The sequence below is a fragment of the Pogona vitticeps genome, chromosome 6, assembly GCF_051106095.1.
Source record: "Pogona vitticeps strain Pit_001003342236 chromosome 6, PviZW2.1, whole genome shotgun sequence".
Classification (NCBI taxonomy): domain Eukaryota; kingdom Metazoa; phylum Chordata; class Lepidosauria; order Squamata; family Agamidae; genus Pogona; species Pogona vitticeps.
In genome coordinates, this window is record NC_135788.1 from 74,462,133 (window position 1) to 74,486,254 (window position 24,122).

Genomic DNA, 24,122 nt, shown 5'->3' on the forward strand with positions numbered 1-24,122 from the left:
CAGATAGAACCTGTGGAAGATAGGCCAGTTTAGCCAGCGATGTCTCTCAATCTAGTGCAGATGACAAATTCAAGGACTTCTTCATGCTTCTGTAAGAACAAATGTGAAGTGCAGCAACCTGATCTTGGAAGTGCCAACAAGTATATGTGAGCTTCTCAGAAGATGTCCCCATGTGAGCCCCACCCCACGCCCTAGATATTTTTGAAGACTTCTCATGTGACATGGGATGGTATCTGGATATCTGGGAGCTCCACAGGACAAAGCCACCACCACACTCTTATTTGTTGATTGTAAATTACAGATTGAAGAAGGATGGATGTTTGAAGTAACAGGCTAAACAGTGAACAGAGTGAGACCTCCTAAGCTGCCTTGTTAAACTTGTAACAACAAATATAATCTAACCACCAATCACAGCTAATTTGTTTCAAAATCTTGTTCATTTGAAGTAGATTTGCTTTAGGAGTTTGCATATAGAGCTGTTCACAATGTTTATTTTTAAAAAGAATCCACATACAATTCTTTCTTCATTTGGTAAAGCTTATTTATTTATTTATTTATTTATTTATTTATTTATTTATTTATTTATTTATTTATTTATTTATTTATTTATTTATTTATTTATCTGCATAGTTGTACCACTTACTAAAATATCCCCCAAATAATGTATATACAAAATATAATATAAACATTTCTTTCTTTCTTTCTTTCTTTCTTTCTTTCTTTCTTTCTTTCTGAGCATTGTGCAGTTAAAATTATGGATATATATGAAATGTGGGTAAAATTAAAAACAAATTAGAATGTTAATTAGACTTTTTAAAAACCAAAAACAAACTATTTCAATAGAATTATCTCAGCCATTTGTTAAATATTCTTTCTATTTTCATATTTAGAGCTTGAGATGTGTGCAAAAAACCATAAAATCACGAGTAGAGTATGTAATACAATATTAAAGATAAAACCATAGAACAGCAAGATAAGCAAGCTTACAAGGCAAAGGAGGCTTATGTAAAGGGAGGATGATCTAGATGGTGGATGCTGTTATGGAGGATGTCCAGTTTTGTGAAGGTACATGACAACTCTGCATCAATAGTGAAACAGCCAATGAGACCTTTTAGAAAATCCGAGTTCAAATAGAGGAAGGTGGTCTGTTAGGTTTCTTGTCCACAAATTATTTAGGCCTTCATATGCCAGCAAAATAATTTTCTTCCTTTGAAAAATACGGGAATAACACGATCTGCCCATTTTTCTAAATGTCAGTATGTACATTCACAAATCTATGTACCCATTATTAAATTCCTGCCTGTGGAATCGTCCAAAACTTACCCATGGCTCCATTTCTATAATTTGGGCATGGCTCCGTTTTTATAATTTGGGCTTGCACAATCTGCAGTTGCAACCATTATGAACTAATGGAGTGTACCAATATGTTTGGGACAACACCAAGACCAAATAACCATCTGTTTTTTCTGTTTGACTGAGAATGTGAAACATACTGTGCGGCCACCTGCTCAACTAGCTACACAATATGTAACAAAATGAACTGCATTCACCTTGTTCCATGCATTGTGTAGACCTATCTTAAGTTGCATGTAGAGCGAAAAAGACAGAGATCTTTGAAGTTAAAGTTGAAGTTCTGCATCTTCTTTGTGAGTGGCAGATCTTGCTAAAACCAAGCAAAGGAGATGTGGCATCATTTTTGCTGTATTTCCTTTTTCTGTGGTTTCTGTAGAGACACCTGCATGAGAAGGAGAAAGTGGGGATTAGGGTGGGGTGAGAAATAGGTTATGAAGGGCTCCAGCATGCTGGATATTAAGAAAGGAAGAACTTTCTTTGCACTTTCCATAGTACTGGAGACACACTCAGGCACCTGTAATAGTCCCATCTCTCCCCTCTAACAATGAATCCCTTTGTAACAAGCATCTCCATGAAGATAAACCAGTTATAGCAATAATTAGATCCATTCATAGAGCAAGAGCCTTACAGATGTGTTGGTCTATAGCCCTGCCCCCAAATCCTTTCCAGTGACCAAATTGGCTGGGATCTGAATTATGAGAACTGAATTCCAAACAATTGGAGGCCCGATGTTTCTTCATCTTTCTCAGAAAAAGTATTTCAACAATCAGTGAGCGTCTAGTGTTGAAAAAAAAAAGTCCTCGTTCCTGAAACAAGAGGATACACAAAATGGCTGTTTGGTAACCAGAAAAGAATTGGTGTTGTAAAATAGGGGGCACAGTGGAGGGTTTGGGTCTAAATGAATATATGGCTAGATGAATGCAAGTTGCTGGCAACAGAGGTTCTTATATACTGTAGAATAAAAACAAATAGCCAGGATTGAAAAAGTAAAGATGCAGCAAGAGCATGTGTGAGGATTATGGATGATGTCTATTAAGGGTTAAACTAGACAGTATAGTTCATATGCCACTAGAAGCAGAGCTTCTTAAGAATTAAAGAGAGTGGCTTCACCTAGTGCTAGTTTTTCTAACATTACTCTACATAGCAAATGAACCTGCTTTTGTTCTGTGTTCAGGAGATAAACATGCTTGATTTGCAAATTAGATTTGCTCAGGCATGGAGCTTGAAAGGCATCGCATACTTGCAAGAAAAACATGCTATGAATTTACTGGAAAGCTGTGGCCCATTGTGATCCAAAACTGTAGGGTAGCCATGGGTGGAAAAGGAAGGAATAAGTAATCATCTATATTCCATTTTCAACAAGACCCCAGCACAGAGCTTGAAAAGAAGTAGCTGTAGATAACGAGCTATTTGCAGTTAAGTCCTCTTTCAGTAATCAAGATACAGCTAAGTCACATCATGATTGTGACTTGACAAGAGTTCTCTAATTTTTATTCTTATTTGCAATATGACTGCAAATTTTAAATTATTTTCACTGTTAAGGAGCATTGTGTGGTGGAGGAACAACGTAACATGGTATGAGTGCTGCATTTGGATGTTTCTACTTAGAAAACCTTTTGTAAAGCATCTGTTTTGAGAATGACAATTAAACAACTACTTTTTTAAAAAAATCACAATTGTATTGGTAGCTAACGAAAGGTGGTATCAGGATTGTAACTATAATAAATTCCTTTTTAAAACTAACTTACCAAGTTCCTCCTCAGACCTGAAAAACTTGATTTTTATGTTGTTTGGGGGCATAGATAAATGTTATTTAAAAAGCCAGGTTTCACCAAATACTGGAAAAAAGAGGAGATTCCAACAACCCAGGAGTTAATAGAAAATTTTTTTGAGGCAACAGAGATGGATATTTTAACTGAAGCGTTAAAAGACAAAGAAACTGCTGAGTTTAGAAAAAAGTGGGAACCTTTGTATAGTTGGATGTGAAATGAGAACATGAATGAGTTAAAATTATGAGAAAGAAAATCTAAGATATAATTTTACATGGTAAAGACTTAGAAAAATATGGTAAGGTGTGAAGTAAGCTTAGTAAGAAAACAGCAACAAATATAATAATGATATATACTGTCCTCTATCACATTCTGTATTTTTAATTTACCCCAGTACCCTGATCCAAATCCCCTTCCCTACGATCTTCTCTTACATAATTGAAAATTAATAATAATAATAATAATAATAATAATAATAATAATAATAATAATAATAATAATAATAATAATAATGATAATAATAATAATAATAATAATAATAATAATAATACAGCCAGGTTTGGGAATCCTTGGCTCACAATATGCAATGAGGATAGAAATGGTTGCAGGGGAGATGGCACAGGTTAGGGGTGCCTTATCAGCTCCCTTTTTATTTGTAGTAGTTTTTTTTTCTTCAAATGGCTTTTCATCTGCTCGGGGAATAACAGTTGTCAGAAAACCAAGGGGTGCATGGGGGAGGTGTTAGGCATTCTTCCTTTCTGCCCACTGTTTCCCCCAGATTTCCCTCATCTCTGTTCACATACTTCTACCAATGTAAGTCATGTGCACTTTCATGTTTCACTGATTTATTTCACACACACACACACACACACACACACACCCCACACACACACACACACCACACACACAACACACACACACACACACACACACACACACACACACACACACACACACACACACACACACACACCATAAGATCCACCTCTGCCTGAAGTCTATGTTAAATAAGTTAACTCTCTGACCAGGTTAAAAAAAATTACCTCTTCCACCTGGATGTAACCACAAGGGGAAATGGATCAGGGAAGAGAGAAATGGCCCTTCCTTAATTTGAGAATAGGATGGGTGGGGTTAACTTAGCTGCTCCATTTAGTTCTCCATCCCCGTGTCTGCATTCTCTCTCTTCCCGTAGCTGAAGCCTAAAAGGATTTTTTGTCTTTCTTCCTCATGTGGTCTTTCTTCCGATGGTACATGTGGCCCAGGTTTCTCATAGAAAATGAAACTGCCATGGCCCCAGTTCCTCTTCCATTTCTTAGGCAGCATAAAGGGGCGTAACTTATAGCCAGCTGCCTTTTACCTTCCCTGAATCCCTTGTGTGAGGGAAGGAGAAAAGAGAGAAGATCCCATTCTGGAACCTGTGAGAGAGGCATGCATGTGAAGTACATTAATCAGGAAGAATAGGGCTATCGTTTTGCATTTTAGTAGTGAGAGGAGGACACTGGGAGGGATTCATACTAAAGTTCTGCTCTTAGGTACATTCAAGGTAAAGTTGCAGAACAAACCAATGAAAGCAGCTTCCATACATTTTCAGTACATTCTCTGTGGTGGTTTAGTTTTACTTAATGAGCACTATAGTGATGTGATGAACAAAGGCGATTCATTCCATTATCCCTTACCATCATTTTTTTCCATTTACTTTTAAAATGTATGCTAGTCCTTTAACCTCATTTAAGTTGGGAATGCTTATAGGCAGAAATGAAGACCAACTTGCAGATAAACTTGTACTATATTTTCCGTGTATAAGACCACTTTTGGCTAAAATCTTTAAACTAAAAATTGAGGATTGTCTTATACACGGAAGTAAGCTGAGGAGAAAAAAACAAGTGGAGAGGAAAGCAGGGATCAAAGTGATCCTGCAGGGCTTTGATCCCTGCTTCCCCCCCACTTGCTAAGCCTTAACAAAAGGAAAGCAGGGATCAAAGTGCTGCAGGATCGCTTTGATCCCTGCTTTCCCCTCTGCTTGCTAAGTCCCATTGGGCTTAGCAAAAGGAAGGGGGAAGGATCAAAGCAATCCCGTGGCTGTATAAGGGGGAAAGGGATCAAAATGATTGTGCAGTTGTGGAATTGCTTTGATCCCTTTCCCCCTCCTTTTGCTAAGCCACGCGGGGCTTAGCACAAAAGGAGAAAGCAGAGATCAAAGCCATCCTGCAGCACTTTGATCCTTTTTACCCTACATTTGCTAAGCCCCACTTAGATTTCTTAATTTTGGGTTAGAAAAGTGAGGGGGAGCATCTTATACATGGGGGCATCTTGTACATGGAAAAATATGATATTTTGTATCTCTGTGGCTGTTTAATCCTAAATGCATAATAGATAACAGGAATGGGGAGGACAGCAGATGTATGGAGGAAAACAAGTGGGTGGAGACTAACCTCTCCCACTGAACCACAGTTCTTCTCTTTCCAATAGGGCATTGATAGAATTGGTGCAATGTGTAAAACAGCTAACTGCTGCGCACATGCATTGCATCTCATTGAGAAACGGGCAGATAATCTGTCCATGATGAGACAGCTGTCCACATTTTCTGATCACTGTGTTACATTTCAGTACGACTGGACATGGATGATCATATCATATAATAATAAACATAGAGCTGCAGAGCTGAAAGGGCCCTTATGGTCAGCAAAGCATTAAGGTATCAGCTATGAACAGGAGAGAATCAATTCCTGACTAAAGGCAAATTCAGATTCAGGCTCACTTCAGGCAGCAGAAAAACAATCCAGGTTATGTAAATGAGCTCAGAATGGCACATCTGTTCCCACTTCTTGGAATATGTCCACTACAATGTTAGCTCCTAAAGGAACTCCCTAAGCTGCATGATTGACTCCAGCTTCACACTTCTGTCCCTCTCTGAAAGCAATATTTTATGAAGCAAGTCATTACCATGCTAAACTTGAGATGCAGCAGCACTGACATGTATTTAACTGAACCGTGTATGATTCCAGTGCTGAAAGCCCTGAGAACACAGATGATATTATCTGACTTGTGCAGCAAGTGTTTTTCTTCAGTTTCTTTCCATTCTTTCCCCTTTTTAATAGACTCTTTTCTAGTAAAACAAAACCCATGCAGCTGTATTGCAGTAAAAACCTCTCTCACTCACACACTACATAGACACCTCTTCTTAGTTGCCTTTGGGATAGTCTGGATCAGGATAGCTAAGGTTCTATAGGTAAGACCCAATTATTCTTCTGCTGTCCCAGACAGATCCTGCCCTCTGTTTTGTCTCTACTTCACCAGTCCCCTGGCAGCTCCCATCATTACATGGCTCAGTGGTAAGCTAAATGTGGATTTGAACCCAGGTCTCCTGGATCCTTGTTCAACCCCTGCCCCAAATGGAAATGGTTGCATATTGTTTGCCAGATAGTTATATTTGTCAAGTTGTTTCTGACTTGCAGAATTTTTAAATATCTCGCATACTTCAAGAACCCATTAAGTCAGAAGCACCCTGAGAACTAGAACTGGGCACGAACTACCAGTCTCGTGGTTTGTGCCAGTTCGTTTGTCAGTCGAACAGGTGTTTGATATTTCAAACCCCTGCCTCCTCTGGTGGGCACCCACTCAGAGGCAGTGGTCCAACTTCTCTGTTCCACTTCCTCTCAGTGCTGCCTCTGAGTGGGCAGCTGCCAGAGGAGGCAGGGCTTTGAAGCGCCAAGTACCTGTTCAGCCAATAAATGAACAGGCATAAACCACCAAACCTTTGGCTTGTGATCATCTCTGTCAGAACACATAAAAATGGTTTTCTTGTTTGTACAGCTGTGAATACCTGCCACAAAGTGAGGTGGGAAGCTGAAGAGCTGAACAGAAATTTCCTTAGGTTTTCCCTCTCAGCTGACATGACTCAAACATCCCAAATGTTTACTGCTCTGTTAGTAAGACAGAAAGAATGATTGAAAGGATGGCTAAGAAGTCATTTTAGGTTGATAGTGGTTGAAATCCTGTAGTAGCAGTAGTAGTAGTTTCTACTATATACCTCCCCATAGTGCTTAATGTAATAATTTTCAACTAGAGTAGACCCATTTGAATCAATGGAACTTACAAAGTAGTTGTCTCTCCAAATACCCACCGGTTTGACGGGCCTACACTATTTATTTATTTATTTATTTATTTATTTATTTATTTATTTATTTATTTATTTATTTATTTATTTATTTATTTGATTTGATTTTTATCCTGTCCTTCTAGATATATGTCTACTCAGGGCGGCTCACAATAAAATTATTCATAAAAACAATTAAAACAACTATTTATATTGACAATATTAGTATTAAGATGGAAAATATGAAACAAAAGATTGGGTAGAAAGTAAAAGTCAAGAGGGAAGGCCTGCCTAAAGAGCCAAGTCTTTAATTGGCTCTTAAAAACACCCAGCGAGGCTGCCAGGCAGATCTGTGATGGCAGGCTATTCCAAAGTCGAGGGGCCACTGCTGAGAAGGCCCGGTTTCTTGTTCTTTCTTTCCGGGCCTCTCTCAGTGTTAGGCCCCTCAGACGTCTTTCCTGGCTATAATGAGTGACTCAAGTGGATCTAGGTGGGAGAAGGCGTTCTGCTAGGTATCGAGGTCCTAAACCGTTTAGGGCTTTATATGTTATCATTAACACTTTCAAATCAATGCAGAAATGAATGGGCAGCCAATGCAAGGCAGCCAGAGTGGGAGAGATATGCTGGTGTTTTCTCGTTCCACTAAGTAGTCTGGCTGCCGCATTCTGCACCATCTGAAGCTTCCGCATCAGTCTGAAAGTTAGCCCCACGTAGAGCGCATTACAGTGATCTAAACTCGAGATTACAAGCACATGGACCAGGGTGGTGAGGGCCCCGCCATCAAGATAGGGACGCAACTGGGTAATCCACCACAAATGGCAATAGGCAGAACGGACCACTGATGCCACCTGGGTTTCCATGGTAAACACTGGGTCTAGATGTATTCCCAAGCTGCGAACCTCACTCTTCGTGGTGAGAGTCACCCCTCCAAAAGAGAGGGAGTTTACCAAGCCGCCGATGGAGAGGCCACCGACCCTCAGGACCTCCGTCTTGTCCGGGTTCAGCCTCAACCCATTCTCCTGTATCCATTGCAGTACAGCCTCCAGAGAGCGCTGAAGGGACAGAACAGCATCCACTGAAGTAGGTGGAAAGGAGATTTAGAGCTGCGTGTCATCACACGATGCCCCACACCCCCTAATGACCCCACCCAGCGGCCTCATATAGATATTAAACAGCATTGGGGAGATGATCGAGCCCTGGAGGACCCCACAATTGAGGCTCCATGGGGCCAAAACCCTCTCCCCAAGGTGAACTCTCTGAAGGCGGTCCTCCAAGAAGGATCAGAGTCAGGCAAGCGCCTGGCCACCGATTCCCAACTTGGAGTGCCTCCCCAGGAGGATACTGTGGTCGACAGTATCAAAGGTGGCTGAGATATCGAGGAGGACCAACAAGGACATTTTTCCCGTCAGCCTCCCTCAATATGTCATCCAACAGTGCGGCCAGTGCCGTTTCTGTGCCATGGTGTGGCCTGAAGCCTGACTGAAACGGATCCAGGGCATTGGTTATGACTTAGTATCCTAAGCAGCCACTATCAACTTGAATTAACCAGTACCAGTCCTTTCAATCATTCAGTCATATGCTCATTCTTATTAACAGAGCATTAAAACATTTGAGATGCCTGAGTCTTGTCAGCTAAGAGGGAAGATTGGCAGGGTTTGGCAGTGGTGGGGATAGTAACTCCCAGAAATCTTGCCTCAAAGTATTGTTCAAGAAAGGAGTTGTCCAAATTAAATTAACTTTACAGATTATTTAAAGCATTTATTTTGTGTTAGTCCTTACTGAGGAGGGGGGAAAAGCATTTATTTTGTTTTAGCCCTATTGAGGAGCAAAAATGTATTTTGGATTGAGAATTTTAACTGGCATGTAAATATTTTGAACCAATATTCACTTCATTTTGCAATTGCATACTCTAGCTCCAGTTAATATTCTGGACATGCCTCTTAGAAATTAAATGGAGAATGGCTATTTCCCCTCATCTTTCCACTTTGAAAATCATCTGCTAGAAAATGTTAGCGTGATTACCTATCTATAAAATTGCCACGCAGTAGTGAACTTATCAAGGTATAACAACACAGATGAAGTTAAGGCATGAAATATGAAATATCATGCTTTAGAGAGAAACCAACATGTATCCCTTTGAATTATTTTCTCAAAAGAAAAGTTGTGCTGAGAGGTGAAGAAACAAACCCTGTTTATCTGGCAAGATATGTTGAGATAGAGTTTCAGAAAACCCAGCAGTTCAAAACTGTTTTTTACCTTTGGCGTGGGGACTAGTTCATTCAAGTAATATGCACAGTTTCCATGGAATATGCAGTTAGAGACTGTTTATTTCCTCTGTAGCTGTTATCGTTTATATTCTGCAAAGAACTATAGATAAACATTTAGCAAACTGCTTTTTTGACCCATCATATGAACTGGCTGGAATTCCATGATGGAAAATGTAACCTCCTTCCTTGGTGCTTTTAAATCAAGATACTCCACTATCTCATCTTTTTTTTTCAATGGAAGAGAAGTAGGTCCATAAACATAGAACAACAGAATAGTTATTAATTGGAGAATTAATTAGCTATTTATAGGAAACAGTGTGTGAGCAAAATAACTATTTATGAAGAGCTTTCAAATTTCCAGTAGTGTGAATCTTCCTGCACTGTGAATAGAACACAACTCTTCAGCAAGCTGAACCCACACTACGATAGATAGTTGCCCTTTCAGTTGAAATCAATATGGAAGGTTAGTTGCTGGATCATAGTAAATGCCTATCTAGTCCATAATAGCCAACCATACACTGCGGTGGTTAAGCAAGAATATAGGGGAATGTATATATTAACACCCACCCAGCGCTTGGTCTCTACCAACTAACATTCAAAGGCCTACCAATGAAGTTGGTTCTAACTCTTTCTGTTGAATGCAAAACCAATGTCAAATTCCTCTTCATTGCTGTTGGATGAGCACAAGAGAAAGACTGAGGTAATATTAGGTACCCTTTATTTCAGTCCAGTGTTTCCTATTTAGAAAAGAATTGCTGGCTCAGAAGCTAACATTATGGTTCATTATGTTTGGTTACGATGAGATTATCCACATGATATTTGGAAACAAAATAAGGGATGACAGATGTCTTTCTTGACTTTCTGTTGCTACTCCCTTTATTATCAGGGAAAGAAAGTCCTGCAGGAAGTGACATCCCAGATGATGCTGATGAGCCCATGCCTGTGCCAGAAGATCTTTCAGCCAGCACAGGAGGACAGCAGAATTCCAGAAATGAGAGAATATTAGGTAAGAGTGTTTACATGGGTAGTCAACTGCCATGTACTCCTGATATGCTTAAAAGATACCCGACAGCCTGACATCTTGGCCTCAGTTCTTATGAAGGATTTCTTGTTTTGATGCTTTTGGGTGCTAATGATTACAAAGCATATTGCTTTGTAATCATTTTAAGGTTCAGTGTGTGAGATTCCATGGAAGCTTTCCTCCTTCTCATTCTGCACTAACATGGTTTCATGATATAGAGATAAATGTGTGAATCTACATATGGGGAATGCCTGGGAGACACTGGTGCTTTCAGACAAGGCTTTTATTTTTAGTCCTGCTTCATTCTTGATTTTTATGAGGAGTTCAGGCTGTGTCATCTTGCTTTCCATACTGTATTTTCCTACCACTTCTGTTTTCAAGTTGCTAAAACAAAAAACAGGTTAAGGAAGGAAGAGGAAATGGGGACATGATTCCTTTTGATCAGTAGCAGTACGAAACTTCGAACTGGAAAGACTCAGTATGTAACATGTTTTCCTCCTTTCCTTTAGATTTCCTAGATTTAGGAAATTCTTAATCTTTAATAGGACAACACTGCTCGAAAGCTTGAATAGTAATTGTGTGGAATAAGCTAACCACAAGGCCCATTATTCAAATGTTGGTTGTCCATAATTCCCAATCATTAAAGCTCTGGTTTTCATATGATGGTATGAAACTCACAGTTAGTCATGTTGTAATCCAGGGTGGGTTGTTTTTCTATTGTGTTCACGCTGTATAAAACCACACACACACACACACACCACAGAGAGAGAGAGAGAGAGGAGTAAGACAGACATTTAAATTATAGCTTATGTTAGACATTGGTGTTAAAGGTGGTTCCGAGGCCTGTGCATATGGGAGACTACTGATGTAAATCCATACTGTAGGTTGATGTCTGTACCATGTAATTTGCAAATATGTTCTTTGGAGTAAGGAGAGCTTCTCTATAAATACAAGAGTGCTTAAGAAGAGGTTTGTGAGGATTCTCCAGCAATATTTGTCAGAAATAAGGACAGAATTAGATTCAGGAAAAGTTCAGAGGAGGGCAACAAGCATGGTCAGGGGGCTGGAAACCAAGCCGTATAAGGAAAAACTGAAAGAACTGGGCATGTTTAGCCTTGAGAAAAGAAGACAGAAGGGTGATATGATAACACTTCTCAAATACTTGCAAGGCTATCATACAGATGAGGGGCAGGATCTGTTCATGGTCATCCCAGAGTGCAGGACATGCAACAGTGGGCTCAAGTTACAGGAAGCCAGACTTTGATTGAATATCAACAAAAACGTCCTAACAGTTAAGTAGTAAGGCAATGGAATCAATTGCCTTGAGAGGTGGTGAGTGCTACAACGTTGGAGGCATTCAAGAAAAAAAAATTAGACAACCACTGGCAGAAATCCTTTGATTTGTATTCCTGTATTGAGCAGGGTATTGGACATGATGGCCTTATAGGCTCCTTCCAACTTATTATTATTATTATTATTATTATTATTATTATTATTATTATTATTATTATTATTATTATTATTATTATTATTATTATTATTATTATTATTATTATTATTATTATTATTATTATTATTATTATTATTATTATTATTATTATTATTATTAATAGGCCTACCCCCCAGTCAATTAAGTCATTTTTCTTTTCTCTTTCTCTATCTTTTTTTCCTTTCTTTCCTTTTTTTGTATACCACCATCTTGGAAACCTTTTGTTTAGAACTAATTAGTATAAATGCGCCTCGTGGCGCAGTGGTTAAAACGCTGTACTAAAAAACTGTGCTCACGACCTGGGGTTCAAATCCCAGGTAGCCGGCTCAAGGTTGACTCAGCCTTCCATCCTTCCGAGGTCGGTAAAATGAGTACCCAGCTTGCTGGGGGGGCAATGTGTAGCCTGTATAATTAAAAATTGTAAACCGCCCGGAGAGTGCTTGTAGCGCTATGGGGTGGTATATAAGTCCAATAAATAAATAAATAAATTTATATGTTTTTTAACTTGTTTTAACTGATGTAAGCCGCCCCGAGTAGACATTGTCTAGAGGGGCGGGGTAAAAATCGAATAAATAAATAAATAAATAAATAAATAAATAAATAAATAAATAAATAAATAAATAAATAAATTTTATTATTATTATTATTATTATTATTATTATTATTATTATTATTATTATTATTATTATTATTATTATTATTATTATTATTATTATTATTATTATTATTATTATTATTATTATTATTATTATTAATTTGATTTATACCCCGCCTATCTGGACCGATGGACCACTCCAGGCGGCTAAACTTCACTATTCTATGATCCTATGATCATTGATTCTTAAATGGGTGAGCCTGAAGGATGTGCTTTAAATCAGTGAACCTTACAAATGCTTAGGTTTGGTCTGACTTTGTGCACAGGAGCAGTAAGTGATCTCTTAAATGGCTTCTGTAATAATCATCCATACCAGAGATAGTAAATCTCTGTACACTAGTTGTTTGGGGACATGAATGAAAGAGTACTGTTGCCCTTGTGGTTTGCTTGTGAGCTTGCCGGTGAGATGTCTGGTTGGCCACTCAGGGAAACAGAGTAAAGGCTAGTGAGGCCTTTTGTTTGATCCACTATAGCTCTTCATAGTTTTTTTTTCTGTTTATTTTCAACATACATTATTCTAGAAAGTCAAAACTGGGTATAGATAAAACTGTGGCAGTAAAAATGGCGTGTGTATGGGTTAAGAGTAGATATGAGTTTAGAGGTTTGTGTGGATTTGTACACCCAGCACCACAGGTATTCTCTTCTCTACCACACCAGCCAATGGCCCATTCACCAGTTGGAGTGTGCTCCTCTCCACCTCCTCTTCGCCTGTTTGACCAGTCCCTGGCAGGAGCATGGCTTTACCTGTCCTGCCTTCTTGTGGTCAATCAGCCAAGGAGACTGTTCAAACAACTGAAGAGGAGGAGGAGTGGGGGATACAGTCAGGGAGATGGGGGAAGGGAATGTGCGGCACTGTGGTGCCATACATACGAATGGCATGGCCATACCCATCTCTAGTTAAACGTCTAAATCTTGTTTGACAGGCAACTTCTTTGGCCACATTCATGTAGAATTTTGTGAGAACAAGTACCCTCTATTGAGCCAATGGGATTCCCTCCTCTGCATCTAAGTGCTTCATCTACTATATTTCTATGCTCAGCTTTAATTCCTGAGTTTGGCTATTGAGTGGGTCACAGAGAAGGGAATAACGGATGGGGAAAATAAGGACAATGTCTAGCAGGGCAGAGAATTCACAGTTTTTCTGTTAAATAATATGCTCCTTTCCCAGGAAAAATAGTGAGTACCCTTCAGATCATTTGGCACACATGTAAGCCATTGCTCAATGCTGCAGTCATCAGGTGATAAACATTCATATGTGAAGAAAAACACTGCTGGAATCTGCTCTCTAGAAATCTAGAAATGTTTGCTTGGGTAAGGCACTCCCATAATGCTCCATCACCACAGAATGCTGGGACAGGATTTTCTTCTTTACTCTGTGTATGTGTGTGCTAATTGACTGTTGTGGTCTCTTTCCAGTTTATGATTCTGTTTATTCTAAGCTAAATAACAATGCAAATTAGGTAAGTCTCCCATATCATGGTACTGGCAGCACAGTTATGAGGAAACATTCTTACATGGCAGATGGATGAAGCCCTGTCACTATATTATTATCAGCATCGCCATAGTCCCTCCCCTCCTTTGCTTCTTCCCTCACTGTCTGAGTGCTGAGTGGGTTTGTATATAGCAAGGTTCATAAATTCCTTGATCAGTGGGGCATGCTGCTGTTAGATCTCTGATCTGTGTTTGGAATAGAGATTCTCTCAGGTTCTGTGAATAAAGTTGGTGTTACCAACTGTAAGGATTGGGTCTTGGATAGTGTGATGTCACAAACAGAGCCAGAACCATCCTTGGCAGGTAAGGCTGCCCGTATCAGATGGCAGGTGTTGAGTATTGTGCAAAGACGGCCATTTGTTTAGTATTTAGTTTATAGGTAAAAGTAAAGATTCCCCTTGACATTTAGTCCAGTCGTGTCCGACTCTAGGGCATAGTGCTCATCCCCGTTTCCAAGCCATAGAGCCAGAGTTTGTCCAAAGACAGTTTCCATGGTCACGTGGCCAGCGCAACTAGACATGGAACGCTGTTACCTTCCCACCGTGGTGGTACAGTGGGGTCTCTACTTAAGAACTTAATCCGTATTGGAAGGTGGTTCTCAAGTTGAAAAGTTCTTATGTTGAATCTGCATTTCCCATAGGAATGCATTGAAAACCATTTAATCCGTATCTGCTCTTTTCCGTCCATAGAAACTACAGTGGAACCTCTACTTAAGAACTTAATCCGTTTTGGAATGGTGTTTTTAAGTTGAAACGTTCTTAAGTTGAAGCAAAATTTCCCATAGGAATGGACTGAAAACCAATTAATCCGTTCTGGCTGTTTTTTTGTTATGTAGAGGTGCGTTCGTACATTGAAGCATTAGTTCCCATAGGAACTAATGCAAAGCTGGTTAATACGTACTCTACCACTAGGGGGAGAATTTTTTTTTAACCTAAGATGACCTAAGGTTAAAAAAAGAGCAGGAAAGGTTTTTTTTTCCTGTTCTTATCTTGGATTTCTGTTCTCAAGTGGAAGCAAAATTTAGCAAATGGAGCTGTTCTTAAGTTGGATTGTTCTTAAGTAGGGACGTTCTTAAGTAGAGACCCCACTGTACCTATTTATCTACTCACATTTTTACATGCTTTCGAACTGCTAGGTTGGCAGGAGCTGGGACAAGCGATGGGTGCTCACTCTGTCATGTGGATTCCATCTTACGATTGCTGGTCATCTGACCCTGCAGCACAGAGGCTTCTGCGGTTTAACCCGCAGTGCCACCATGTCCCCTATTTAGTTTATAATTAGTAAATTATAATTTATTTTATAAATTATTATAATTTATAAATAATTTATAAATTTACAAATACAGTAATTTATAATAATTATGTTATAATTTAGTTTCTACGTTATTATAATTTATAATTTAAATTATAATTTAGACCATTTCGTTTATAATTTTATTTTTAACCACCATAGAAGGCAGCATTTGGATTTTCTGAAACAACTTTAACCAGCTCTAGTTTTTGTCGGAAGAGAGAGTGTTTGGTTTTAAAAGGTACTTCAGTAAGGAAGACTTACTGGTTCCTTGTGAGAAATTACATTATAAAAAGAGGTAGGTGAAATATAGATGATATCTTATGTATTTTTCTTATAAAAGTTAAACAATAACCAAATTGCTCTTCAGCACATCCTGAATCAAATTTGGAAGTGCTAGCCAGAGCTACTTGAACCAGTTGTTTTAGGACCTAGATGTGGCCTGTTGATTACAAATTGGCAATTTTTGGTGTAATGTATTATTTCCATGATCTATTGAAAAATAAACAACAGAAGCGGTATGTGTCATTTATTGCACCAGAAGTGTGGACTAAGTACATTTGTTTTTTTTTAATTATACCAAAGAGAGAGTTATAAGGAAGATGAACAGAAATAGCATGGGGCAATCTGAGTAGTAAGCTGAGTTGTGTTTCAGGAACTACCGTGTTTCCCCAAAAATAAGACAGGGTCTTATATTAATTTTTGCTCCAAAAATGCATTCGGGCTTATTTTCAGGGGATATTTTTTTTCATGTACAAAAATCTACATTTATTTAAATACAGTCATGTCCTCTTCTGGTTGCTGCCCAAGGGTGGAGGGCAGGGTTTCACTGAACTGGGGCTTATTTTTGGGGTAGGGCATACAGTGGGGTCTCTACTTAAGAACTTAATCCGTATTGGAAGGTGATTCTCAAGTTGAAAAGTTCTTATGTTGAATCTGCATTTCCCATAGGAATGCATTGAAAACCATTTAATCCGTATCTGCTCTTTTCCGTCCATAGACACTACAGTGGAACCTCTACTTAAGAACTTAATCCGTTTTGGAATGGTGTTCTTAAGTTGAAACGTTCTTAAGTTGAAGCAAAATTTCCCATAGGAATGGACTGAAAACCAATTAATCCGTTCTGGCTGTTTTTTTGTTATGTAGAGGTGTGTTCGTACATTGAAGCATTAGTTCCCATAGGAACTAATGCAAAGCTGGTTAATACGTACTCTACCACTAGGGGGAGAATTTTTTTTAAACTAAGATGACCTAAGGTTAAAAAAAGAGCAGGAAAGGTTTTTTTTTCCTGTTCTTATCTTGGATTTCTGTTCTCAAGTAGAAGCAAAATTTAGCAAATGGAGCTGTTCTTAAGTTGGATTGTTCTTAAGTAGGGACGTTCTTAAGTAGAGACCCCACTGTATATTGTGAGCATCCTGAAAAATCATACTACAGATTATTTTCAGGTTAGTTCTTATTTTCAGGGAAACAAGGTACTGTATGATTAGGAGTTACAATAGCTATATGCAGCTTTCTGTTTCAGCATCATTATGACACTAAATCCCATGTTTGCAAGCAGTGCATCCATGGCATCTTTGTTTTCAAAGTAGCTTAGGGACTTCCTAGAAGCATCTAGTTGCCTATTTTGGGAAACAGATTCCTAGACTGGATTGACCTCTGTCTTGATCCACTTGTTTTATTATTTTCTTAAGAGTTTTCGTGCATGTTCTGGTGGTCACCCGCAGAATATTTAAATGCAGCAACCTGTCACATAGTTCAGTCATTTAGACAGTGGTTCTTAACCTTGGGTTACTCGGGTGTTTTTGAACTGCAACTCCCAGAAACCCCAGCTAACACAGCTGGTGGTGAAGGCTTCCGGGAATTGCAGTCCAAAAACACCCGAGTAACCCAAGGTTAAGAACCACTGATTTAGGATATTCTGATTTGCAGGAGTTAATTTAAAAAACAAAAACATAACAGAGTGATGGGACCAAGGTTTAGGATTCTTAGTTACATCCTGGCTGGATTACTAACTATAACATGCTTTATGTGGGGCTGCGTTTAGAAAGTGTTCGGAAACAACAGTGAGTCCAAAATGCTGCATTCAAATTGGGGCTGGTCTCAGTGATCACATAACTCCCCCGTTATAGCAATTCCACTGGCTGTTGCTCTGGTTTGAGGCACACTACAATGTGCTGTTTTTAACCTAAAAAGCCCTAAATAGCATGGTTTTAAGCTATTTCAAGGATTGTGTCTCCAATTATGTGCCTGCTCATAATCCGGGAATGCCTTTCTCTTGGTCCCACCACCATCACAGGTGCTTTTGATGGAGACAGGGAGAGAGGCTTTTCTGTCCCTGCTTCCAGACTCTGGAAATCCCTCCCACAGGAGGCCAGGCTGGTCCAATCTTTGCTGTTCATCCAGAAGCAGGCAAAGGCCTTTCTCTTCAGACAGGCTTTCCCTGTTTGACAGAGTATTTTTAAATGGGTTGTTGTGCTTTATTGCTTTTAAAATGAGTTTCAGTGCTGATTTTGCTTACTATTTGAAATTTTATATTTGTTTAATTCTTTTAAAATCTTTGTATACTTACTGTTTTTAGCTTTTAAATATTGTCATTTTAATTATATAGGCCACCTTAAGGAGAAAGGTGGGGTAAAATATTTTTAAATAAATAAATAGGTCCAACTGATTCTATCAGGGAGAGAACTAAGTGCTATATTAGTTCTCCCACTGAAATCAACAGGATGTAAAAGGCATTTGACATTGGTGCTTGACTTTGACTGGATGATACCCAAATATCTTCAAAATAAAAAGAATTTAGGGATATGGGTCCTGCTTCTGAAGGGGCACTTCTTTTTGCTCCTTGTTTTTCTAGAGCACCAAATATGGGGCCTGCTTACATGTGTGTGTCATAGGATGTCATGAGAGCTAAGTGGAACCTCCATTTTTAAAAAAGTAGCATGGTGAGCTACATGGATCACGCTGTCTCCTTCGAGGCAAATCTAACATTTGTAGTGCAATTTGGTTCTCTATCATTTTCTGAAGTACAGTTCAACACTTTTAGATGAGAGAAGACCCTTAAAGTAGGGCTGCCTTGTGCATAAGGAGAAGCATAAAGAAAAATTCTCTGTAAAGCAGCGGAACAGAAGGCAAAGCTGCTTAAAGAAGAAGAAGAAGAAGAAGAAGAAGAAGAAGAAGAAGAAGAAGAAGAAGAAGAAGAAGAAGAAGAAGAAGAAGAAGAAGAAGAAGAAGAAGAAGAAAGAGGAAGTGCTCCACCCCAGGTTAAGAAAAACAGTCAATCCACTTTTTGGTGACAGGATGTTGTTGCTCTAGTAGCTTCAGACTCAGTGAAAGTATTAACTGCTCTGAACTGTTTACCAGCTGATAGAACTAGGGAGCTGCTTTCTAATGGCTAACCTGTAATGTGTTTGCTTTTTGAAATACAACAGAGCCCACCAATACTGTACCACATCAAAATGAGGATGAGAGGGATCTTTTGAAATAGATGCTTTCACGCATCAGAAAGTCCCTGTCTGGAAATGGGGGCATGCCAAGAATAGTAGTGTAGCCTTGTTTTCTGTCTCATCAGTTAGTTGCCTTTGGGGTGGGAATTTTCCAGGAGGGTCTACCTTAGCTCTTTTGATTTTGCATTCTTGTTCTGTACTAGCCCATCCCAAAGTGAGCTATACCATGTGTCTTTTTTTTTATGAACATGCTAATCTGTTTTACAGCTTGGAGTGTTCTTTGAATGATAAAATAAAAAAACAGGGACGGGAGTCAAAGCCTTGGTAATGAGAAGCTTATTAGAATATTTGTGTTGGTGCAAAATGACAAAGCTGCAGGCCAGTTTGAAGTACCAAGTACCTCATAAATGATGAAACTCACTAAATTTGAATATCAGAATTTATTCCACAAGTTTATTATTATATACAGTATATTGCACCCTTGATGCGCACAGCACATTGCAGCATATGCACTGTCTGCCCCAGAGGCATTACAATTAAGATGTGAACATTGAGGAAAAATTGGGGAGGCTGTTGAGAGGAGCAAAAGAAAGTGAGCATATGCAATTCAGCTGTAGATAGGCCTTGTTGCATTTAGGAGACAAATGAGAATGGTTTCTCAAATTCTCACTAGTTGGTGACAAGTAATTCTTTAGTATGTTGGCTCTTTAGTAAGCCTGTACATGTCTAATCTAAGGCAGACCATGTTGCAATACTGTACTCAAGAATTCCCACTCAGACTCAAACTAGATGGCAAAACATATTGTATCACAAGAACAAGAGTTTCATTAAGAAGTTAAAAGACATCACTTTATTTTGTAAGCTGCCCCGAGCAGACGCTGTCTGGGGGGGGGGGGGGTATAAATCGAATGAATAAAATAAATAAAATAAATAAAATTCATCCTAGCACAAACTTTCCTCCGTGTTCTCTCTCTCTCTCTCTCTCTCTCTCTCTCTCTCTCTCTCTCTCTCTCTCTCTCTCTCTCTCTGTGTGTGTGTGTGTGTGTGTGTGTGTGTGTGACTGGGCATTAGGAAGTAAATAGTGGCTAAATTTGCAAGTCTGATTGCTTAGGTATGGAGCTTTGAAGAACTTGAGGCCTGGAGGAAAAAATGTAGTAGGAAAGATATCTTTAGTTACTGAGCTTAGCAACAGGAAAGTGAGTAGAGCAGGGATGTTGAACCTGCAGTTCATGAAATGCTAGGAGGTCAGCGAATAGGCTACAAGAGGATAAATGAACAGAATGCAATAAAGGAGATTTTTCCTTTGGTTTCCTTCCTGTTACTTTGCAAACTCACATGGGGGAGGGGGAATCTTTTCTGCTTTTATGTTATTAATGTATTATTACAGTCTGTCCAAGGTGTAGGTTGGCATGGAATGATACTGAACATGGTCAGGCAGTATATATTTGTTATCATTTGCATATTAGGACACCTTTAAAAAGTTCCTATAGATGTGAATGAAAGAAAATATAACTTGCCCTTATGATCAAAAGAAAGAGATTCATTGCCAGATTCTCAAGGGGGTCTCTGACCCACAAAAGTTTAAAAATTATTGGGACAGAGTTTTAATCCAGCTTCTACATATGTGTGCTTGAATTTCAGCCTTACATATTTGGTATTGCAAAACAGGGTGATATTTTGAAAACAAATCCCCACCCTAATATTCGTTATGTACACAGAACAGAGTAGCCAGAGTAGCACTGCAGGCTATGAAGAGGTTTGCCGACTATTATCATTCATCATGTGGAAAGAAAGACACATTTTAGCCATATGTGGTAGGGAGAGAGTAGAAGAGGGCTTTGGCAAAATTGAGGACGGGAACATATGCTTAGTTGTGCGGCTTTTCTTCAGTTCGGATAGTGAGCCTGCTGATCTTATCTGCGGTGGGAGGAAGTCATCTTTATCTTAGAAGCACATCTCTCCCGTTCTGATAAGTCCCTCTTTAGTTGAGGAGTTATAATTATCTGGTGGGATCTCTGGCTCAGCAGCTGGGTATACAGGGCCGTTAACATGTAGAGCCTAGTTTTATCTTGGCAGGATCCTCTGAAGAATAACACATTGTATAATCCTAGCATCTTTAAGGAGACTTGGGAGGGTAGTAAAGCCCTTTACAAACTTGTCAACTTCTGTTGCAATTTATTGAAGAGAAAATTTTCATCATTTAAAAGCATCCTGTGTTTGCAACACCTCTATTTTGTATGGACATGAACTTCCTGTATGAAAGCAAGGTTTACATGGCAGTGAATCTTGAAACAAACAAAGAAGCTTTGGGTGGCAGTGTGTTTCTGACGGTGTGGACAAGAGAGACATTTGAAAGAAGAAAACCTTTACAAAATGATACTAAAGATACAGTGGTGCCCCGCATAGCGACAATAATTCATTCCGAAAAAATCGTCACTATGTGGATTCGTCGCTATGCAGGGCAAAAAAGCCCATAGGAACACATTAAAACACATTTAATGCGTTCCTATGGGCAAAAAACTCACCGTTCTGTGAAAATCCTCCATACGGCCACCATTTTCGCTGCCCGGTAAGCGAGGAAAGGGCGCAAGAACAATGCAGGTGGCCATTTTCTTTACCCAGCAGCGCTCGTTAAGCAAGGCACCACTGTAGTACTGCTAAGACTACAGCCAGAAGACACCTGTATGCTACAGGGAGTTTTAGTAGGTACAGGCTTCTTCTGAACTGGGTGTGTGTGGGATGGGATACTTTGAATCTCCTGCATTTTAAAAAAAATCCCATGTAATCCAGAGGTGGTAGATTTTGAGCAGGACCTTTCTTAACCCTTTTTCCGCTGCCATTTCCCAATCTGATCTTCCCACCAAACCCAAAACAGATGTTACTTTTGCCATAAGAAACTGCAGCCTTGCTTTCTCCTAGCAGAACCACCACACTGCATCTGTACATTCTTGCAACAATGCTTCCACCCAAGTAATCACATCAGTTTTGCTCTGGTCTAAGCAGCACCTTGCCCTGAAAGAAGACGACCTTAAGTTCTAGGGCATGAGGTAGAAAATTCAAGACTGTGGATCTTTTTCCTCTTCAAGGCTGCCAGCTTCTCCTACCATAGCAGAGAGAACAAAATGAAGCCCATGAAAATGAATTGAGATTGAGAAAATGTGTAGCAGCTTTAGATAATTCCTTATTATATTGCTATCCTTTTCTTTCCATATATGATGGCCTCCCTGCTTCTTCAAAGCACTTTATGTATGTTAGTCATACTTAAAGCAACAGCGCAGTGCTGGCCATATTATCATGATAGTGAACAAAAGGGTTGCAAATGTTTTTTTTTTCTAGTCCTGTTTTTTCTGCCTCTATGCCTGGTAGGCAGAAATTTTGCCATCAGTTCTCCTCTTATTAAGAAAACCTTCAAGTGCTTAATTATACTGTGGGCTTGTCCAGACTGGCCCTTTTGAGTGTGGGGTGGATTGAGCTACAAAGAGACTATTGAGGTTGGGGGAAGGGGTGATGTACCATTTGGCATGCTCCTCCCGTCCAACCAGCAAACGTAAATGACAACTTGTAGTCTGATCAGCTGTCAATTAAGTGCTTCCCTGATCATCTGTGGAGGCTCGGAGGAACTGATTTTTCTTTCCATCACTGGCTCTGTCGCTGCTGTTCTGTTTTCTGCTTTCCCCCTCTCTGCATCCTTTCCCTCTCTCTTCCCCTCTCCTTTCTCTTTCACTCTCTCCTTGCAGCCACAATGACAGCTGGAAGGCTGCTGGAGACTGCTATCTCCCAGCAAAATAACTAGTGTGCCCAAAAGAATGCACGTCCTACCATTGGGCCAGAAAGGTGTGTGACAGCTCTTAAATGGGGAAGATGGATCATTTTACATAGAAACACCTGCAGATGAGTTCTTCTTTTTAAATCCAAACTAGAGATGGGGATGAATATAAAAATGGATCGGCTTTTTCGAGGAAAAACAGCTGATCAGGGGCCGGTAGGCACAATGGTGTATTTTGTTTTTGTTTTTTAATAGGAAAGGATGATAGATATCTGTCACAGTGCAAGCTTTTCTCACCACCCTTAGCTTGCGAAGTAGCTTTCTTTGTTTTGTGATTGGCCATCATCACACAATCACAGGCTTTACTAGCCTGACTGTGTAGGCATGAATTCTGGAAGTCATGATTCAAGGGGGAAAAACATTATTGTAGTCAAAGTGCTGTATTAAATGTAACTTTCTGAGGAATCTATAGAGTGTCACAGAATGCCTAGTCATCAGTCTCCCACAAACCAATGGATATTGTCAAAGCCCCAGTGTGGTCCAGAGCACAGAGCCAGATGGACAATAGAAAAGGTTCTAACAGAACAAATAGATTCATACGACGTGAGCCCTGAACTCCTAAGAAACCAACTCTTCCTGTATAAATGCGGTTTTCGCTATGTGAAATTTATTCTTCCTCCCTTTTTCTAACATTTTCAGAAACTTACGCATTTCCTGAGAACAGAGTGATCCACTCATTTTGGGCTGTGGCTTTGCTTGGGTTATGTTTTTCATGTTGAGGTGCTGGATGGGAGAGATTGGCAGATAGATTTGGAGAGAGCTCTAGCAAATAACACACATATACATCAGCAGCAGTTGCAGAAGGTGTTCAGAGGTTTGCCACAATACCAACTGTGGTGCTGTAGAGACCCTGTACATTTGTTTGATGAGATCACTAGTGAGAAAAAATTCTTCCCCCTACATCTTGTTTTTCTGGAGCATCACTCACTAATATAGAAAAAGTTACATCAAGCAAAAGGTCATCTATGCTGTTATTTACCCCTGTGTGTTATGGGCCAGTTCATGCACTTATGATTCATGGGTCCTGTTCACCCAAAGGCTGGGGAGGGGAGGAATCACATGTGGAGGATACAGAGAAAGAGGATTTTAATGGCCATGAAAGCTAAATGGATCTTCATATCACACATCGGCATCTGTAGATGAAGAAGGTAGGCCGTTTCCAGATAAAAGGGATTAAAAGCCATGAGAGCAGAACTTGGAAATTTTAATTTTTGGCAAGTGGTCATGTCGGCTACAGGATTCCAGGAGTAATTTTTCTGAGTTATGCAAGACAATATATGAATAGCCAAGAGGAACAACAGCTGAGGAGGGGCAAATGCAGTCAAGCCCTACTTAAGATACTTGACCAAACCTTGATTTGTGGGCTTATTACTACCTGCTGTTTAGGGGAGAGCTGACCAAACTCAATGGAGCAGTAGTTTC

General features: G+C 39.5%; 1 protein-coding gene across 26 annotated transcripts in view; it reads left to right on the forward strand.

Moving 5' to 3' along the window:
* IKZF1 (IKAROS family zinc finger 1) overlaps positions 1–24,122 on the forward strand; it is a 133,574-nt gene that overhangs the window by 19,749 nt on the left and 89,703 nt on the right. For all 26 annotated transcript variants that reach the window (XM_020806202.3, XM_073003886.2, XM_078377601.1 and 23 more), the window contains exon 3: positions 10,372–10,491. In XM_020806202.3, coding sequence (XP_020661861.3) covers positions 10,372–10,491 — 120 coding nt within the window. The remainder of the gene's footprint in view (positions 1–10,371; positions 10,492–24,122) is intronic.